The following is a 5,901-nucleotide window of genomic DNA, read 5'->3' on the forward strand; positions in this document are numbered from 1 at the left end:
AACTGTTAGATGATTAAGATCAACTTATGAGACTCGATATATGAGGCTCTAGATTTTAGGGGATATAGTTGAATTAAAAATTTATTGTCCTTATCCAATATGTGGAATTGATAGTAACCCTGCCTTGTGGCAAGTAGGTGGATGAGCCTGATCCTAAATCTTGCTGATCCAAATTCGCTGATCTAGAAAAAGTTTTAGGGTTCAGGCTGAATCACAATCCTAATTGGTTGAGGTTGGTCTTGTTGTTGGTTGCACTTATGTGAACCTTACTTAGGACCCTATACAAGGGTTACCATTGTAATTCACTTTGTTTCAAGAATCTGTTCATTCTGCCAGTGCAAGTTCTTTACCCTGGAGGAGACTTAGATGAAGGCTCCTCCCCCCTTGTGCTGTTAGTTTCTTACCTTTGAATGACAAGCTTTCTATATCTTGCAGGTGATTACCCTATATTTTAGATCGTATAATGTTAAATTACTCTCTAATCAGTGCAAATGAAGCTCTGACCTCATTAACATGGTTGATAGGGCGCCCTCAATTTGTTCCAGAAGTTGAGCTACCGGACAGAGCCGAAGCTCAGAACTTTGAAGTATCGGTTACTTCACCAAGGGTACCATGAGTTGTCCCAAATCCAGTACCGATGGTTGCCCCAGTTACTGCAGCTACACCCCATCCAGGCATGGCAGCTAGAGAAGTGAATACCATCATGACTACCATGATGCGAACCATGCAGAAACAACAGGAGTTATTAGGCCAGATGTATACACAGTTCGTAGCCATGATGCAACAGTAAGCAGTGCCACCACAACCACCCAACCGACCCCTGCAATTTCCACCACCTGTGCCTCAACATGTGGCAGAAGGCTCCACAACTAAAGTGATGGAGAGATTTAAGAAGCTCTAACCGCCAGCATTCTCTAAACTAAATACTGAGGCAATGCAACCGAAAAGGTGGATTAGCACCTTAGAGAAGGCATTCGACATACTCGAATGTATGGATGCCCAGAAACTGATATGCGCTGGGTATCAACTACAAAATGAGGCGGAAGTATGGTGGAAGGCAACGAAGCCTAACTTAGAAGCGATTCATCCCAATCCTACCTGGGAGCAGTTTAAAGAGGTTATCTTTAAGAATTATTTCCCTAAGAGTTTAAGAGATAAGAAGGAAGCCGAGTTCTTTGCTTTCGTGCAAGGATCAAAGATCATGCTGGATTACCAGCAACAGTTTGAAGATTTGTTTCATTTTGCCCCGAAACATATGAAGGGGGAAGCTAGCAAAACAAAGAAGTTTGAGAAAGGACTTAAGCCAAAGATCGGGTCTATGCTGTCAGTCTTAGACATTCAGGACTACACTCAAATGGTCGACAAAGCAAAGACTATGGAGGATAGACTAAAGGAGAAGGCTACAACGTCGCTTAGTTCGGGCAAAAGGCCCAACAACTATCAGAATTTTGGGTGGCCAAATAAGGCTTTCCGAGGAGCCAGCTCGAGCCCCAACCCGATACAATATTGACGGCAAGACGTGGGCCAAACCCCAATCCATCCCACTTACAGTCGGCCTGCTCAACCCACTACAAGCCAAGCGACAACTGTTGCCCTGCCATCCCGACCTATAATGAGCCCAGCAAGCCAGGCCTCTTCCCCAGCTGCATTACCTAATAGATGCTTTGTACGCCACAAAGGGCACATGGCTAAGGAATGTATGCACCGCAGATACAATGCATACCCGTTGATCTAGTCCCCCACTCTACCTTTTCAGCCATGGGACAATCGGACGTGAGGAAAGGTGTTCGCTTTGACCAATGAAGAGGCGGAGACGAACCCTAAGGTAATGACAGGTAAGTCCTCCTAACACTGCTAAATTGTAGGAATTAACCAATGGGTGCAAGGAAATTTAATTGTATCCTTATTCTATACAAACCCTAGGTACCTTGACTATCTCGTCCACCCCCGCGCGAGTGTTATTCAACTCGGGTGCATCCCACTCCTTCGTTTCTAATGCCTTCGCGGATAGGACGGCCATCCAACCAAGGGACATAGGGCATGACTTAGTAGTTAGCACACCAACTAGTAGTGTCATGAGCCTGAAGGAAGTTTACGACCCCTGTCTGGTGGAAATTTGTGGGAAGAACCTGACTGCCTGATTGATTAAGTCTGACATGAAGGACTTTAACATAATATTAGGCATGGATTGGCTATCCACCTATGGAGCAAACTCATGTGTGCAGAAAAGGAGATCACATTCAAGTTGGATGATGGCTCGGTTTTCACCTACCAAAGTGAACCAATGAAGAAGCCCAAGAGCATAACTTTATCCGCCCTTCAAGCACGAAAACTGTTAGGTGAAGGATGTCAGGGCTATTTGGCATGGTAATGGATACCGAGGCAAAGATTAAGCCATTGGAAGAACTCGACGTTGTTAGGGAATTTCCCGATGTGTTTTCGGAAGATTTGACCCAACTATCGCCTAATCGAGAAACGGAGTTCATGATCGAATTAATCCCTAGTGCAACACTTGTATCCAAGGCACCATACCGAATGGCACCTGTAGAATTAAAAGAGCTGCAGGTTCAATTACAAGATTTTTTGAAGAAGGGACTCATTTGACCAAGCATGTCTCCTTGGGGAGCACCCGTGTTATTCGTAAAGAAGAAGGATGGAAGCATGCGAATGTGCATCAATTATCAGGAATTGAACAAACTCACGATCAAGAACCGGTACCCGTTGCCACGCATCGATGACCTGTTTGATCAATTGCAAGGTGTAAGAGTTTTCTCTAAAGGTCTGGGTACCATTAGTTAGAGATCAAGAGCAGCGACATTCACAAGACGGTGTTCAGAACCTGGTACGAATATTATGAGTTTTTGGTGTTGTCGTTCGGGTTAACCAACACCCCAGCTGCATTCATGGACATGATGAATAGGGTATTCCATAACGAGTTAGACAAGTTTGTCATTGTATTCATTGATGACATACTAATCTACTCCAAAAGTGAAGAGGAGCATGCCCAACAACTTAGGTTCGTGTTGTAACTATTGTGGGAACACCAGCTGTTCGCTAAATTCAGCAAGTGTGAATTTGGGCTCCACCAGATTGGATTCTTGGGGCATATCATCACCAAGGATCGCATCAAGGTAGAATCAGATAAGGTGAAGGCGGTTCTCGAGTGGGAGACTCCAAGAATGCCACAGAGATCCATAGCTTCCTGGGACTAGCTAGGTATTACCATCGATTCACCCAAAATTTCTCGCGCATCTCAGCACCCATGACAAAGCTAACAAAGAAGGGTGCAAAGTTTGAGTGGACTGATGCTTGTGAGAAAAGTTTCCAAGAATTAAGGAATCGGTTGGTGACGGCAGCAGTGTTAACCATTCCAGATGGCACCGGTGGTATGGTGGTATACATAGATGCATCCCGAACAGGATTGGGCGGTGTACTAATGTAGAGAGGTAAGGTAGTTGCCTACACCTCCAGGCAATTGAAGGAGGACGAGAAGAACTACCCCACTCACGACCTAGAGTTGGCTGTGGCAGTTTTTGCGTTAAAGATTTGGCGATACTACCTTTATGGTGAAAAGAGCGAGATCATCAATGACCACAAGAGCCTGAAGTATTTCTTTACGCAGAAGGAATTAAACATGAGATAGAGGTGGTGGTCAGAATTAGTAAAGGATTACGACTGTGAGATTCAATACCACCCTGGCAAGGCCAATGTAGTGGTGGATGCATTGAGTAGAAAATTTCAAAATGCATCCCATGCTTCCTTGGTCGTTAACGAACAACTAATAGAAGAAGCTTGGAAGTTCGATTTGGAACTCATGATTGAAAGGACTACTATGCAATTAGCAGCTATGGACATACAACCATAAATCCAGGAAGAGATGATTGAGAAGCAGCCCATATACCCCGACCTAGCAAAGATAATCTGGGAAATAAAATAAGGAGTCCATGGGGACCCAGACTTCTCATTGGCCCATGACGGGGCTTTAAAATTCAGAGACAGATTATGCGTGCCTGGTGATTATGATGTGCAAGATCGAATTCTTAGAGAGGCGCACAATTCACCTTACTCAATCCACCCTGGGAGCACCAAAATGTACAAGGATCTGAAGAAGTACTATTGGTGGATTGGAATGAAGCAGACCATATCACTATACGTGTTTGAATTTCTCACCTGTCAACAAATAAAGGCAGAGAGACATAGACCATATGGATTGTTGCAACCACTTCCGATTCCCGAATGGAAATGGGAAAGGATTACTATTGATTTCGTGACCAACTTACCCAACACCAGAAAAGGGATGAATGCAATTTGGGTGATTATTGACGGAGTGACGAAGGCAGCTCACTTTATTCCCATCAAGATAACTTACTCAATGGAAAAGCTCGACCAACTATACATTGAAAATGTAATTCGTCTGCATGGCGTACCCATCAGCATCGTGTTCGACAGGGACCCCCGATTCACGTCAAGATTTTAGAAGAGTCTGCAACAGGTACTGGGATCCCAACTAAATCTCAGCACGGCTTTCCATTCCCAAACAGACGGACAATCCAAAAGAACCATTTAGACTCTAGAGGACATGCTCAGCCCTGTACATTAGAAATGAAAGATAGTTGGGACACCCACATCCCCTTGGTGGAATTTGCTTACAATAACAGCTACCACTCCACCATTGGCATGGCACCATATGAAGCTTTATATGGCTAGAAGTGCCACACCCCGTTATACTGGGATGAAGTCAAAGAACGGAAGTATCTTGGGCCTGAGATGATACAGGAAACCTGTGAAAAGTAGATGTGATCAGGGAAAAGATCAAAGTGGCCCAATTTAGACAAAAGAGTTATACCGACAATCGAAGGAAGGACATTGAATTTGGGATCGGTGAGAAGGTATTTCTCAAAGTTTCTCCAACAAAGGGCTTACTACGTTTCAATAAGAAGGGTAAGCTGAGCCCAAGATATATCAACCCATATAAAATCCTGAAGAGGGTTGGACCAGTAGCGTATCGACTGGCACTACCCCCGTCTTTGGAAGGCATCCATGATGTTTTCCATGTGTTGATGTTAAGGAAATATATAAACAACCTAGCACATGTGCTCTCGGCTGAACCCGAGCAACTGGATGCTGATATGACCTATGAGGAATGGCCAATAGAGATACTAGATAGAAAGGAATATAATCTCCGTAACTGCACAGTCGCATTCGTTAAGGTACAGTGGGGAAACTGCCCGATAGAAGAAGCCTCGTGGGAACGTGAGGAAGAAATAAGAGAAAAATATCCTTAACTTTTTGAGTTATTGGGTAAGCCAATTTAGAGGATGAAATCTTTGTAAGGTGGGAAGAAATGTTAAACCTGCCCCAGACTGACTAGAATTTTTGGTCGAAGGGTAGGAGACTGAGACCAATCACCCAAGCATACTGTGGAATGTCACCCCTGTGGTTAAATTCAGTGGAGAACCTCCAAGGATGTCATCCAGTATACCTATGAGAAGATGGGTTGTAGACCTATGCAGTTGCTTAGCCCACAGCCTGATGTACAGCCCCAACTCCAGGTAATCTTTCTCCTTCCCAAATACATAAGGGCCATACCTATTTAGATGTGTATTTGGTCCTGGAAGGGGTATTGGTGAAGTACCCAAGTGTTAGACCTAACCCCTGTGCAAGCCCAAGGCAAATACATCAGAATTTCATTCTCTGGGCGATGCACTAGGCGATTGACCCAAACGCCCAGAGTGTCTGGAACTTGTATTTTTGACTCTAGACACCTGGGAACCATGCATACAGCCTATGGACACCCCCTAGGGGTAGAGGGGAATTTTAGAAACCATTATCCACCTCTAGAACCAAGTGAACCCCACCAATGCAGCTGGAATGACCCAGAATGCACTAAAAAAATGCATT

General features: G+C 44.4%; 1 protein-coding gene across 1 annotated transcript; it reads left to right on the forward strand.

Annotated features, from left to right (window-relative positions):
• The first annotated feature begins 991 nt into the window (after positions 1-991).
• Positions 992-1,510, forward strand: LOC122665393. Its single transcript, XM_043861541.1, has one exon. It carries the CDS (start codon positions 992-994, stop codon positions 1,508-1,510), a length of 519 nt encoding a protein of 172 aa, XP_043717476.1.
• The last annotated feature ends 4,391 nt before the right edge of the window (positions 1,511-5,901 follow it).

Source organism: Telopea speciosissima, chromosome 6, assembly GCF_018873765.1.
Source record: "Telopea speciosissima isolate NSW1024214 ecotype Mountain lineage chromosome 6, Tspe_v1, whole genome shotgun sequence".
In the NCBI taxonomy this organism is placed as follows: Eukaryota; Viridiplantae; Streptophyta; class Magnoliopsida; order Proteales; family Proteaceae; genus Telopea; species Telopea speciosissima.

Coding starts and splice junctions, on each gene's coding strand:
- LOC122665393 (XM_043861541.1), top strand. CDS start 992: ATGGATGCCCAGAAACTGATATGCGCTGGGTATCAACTACAAAATGAG.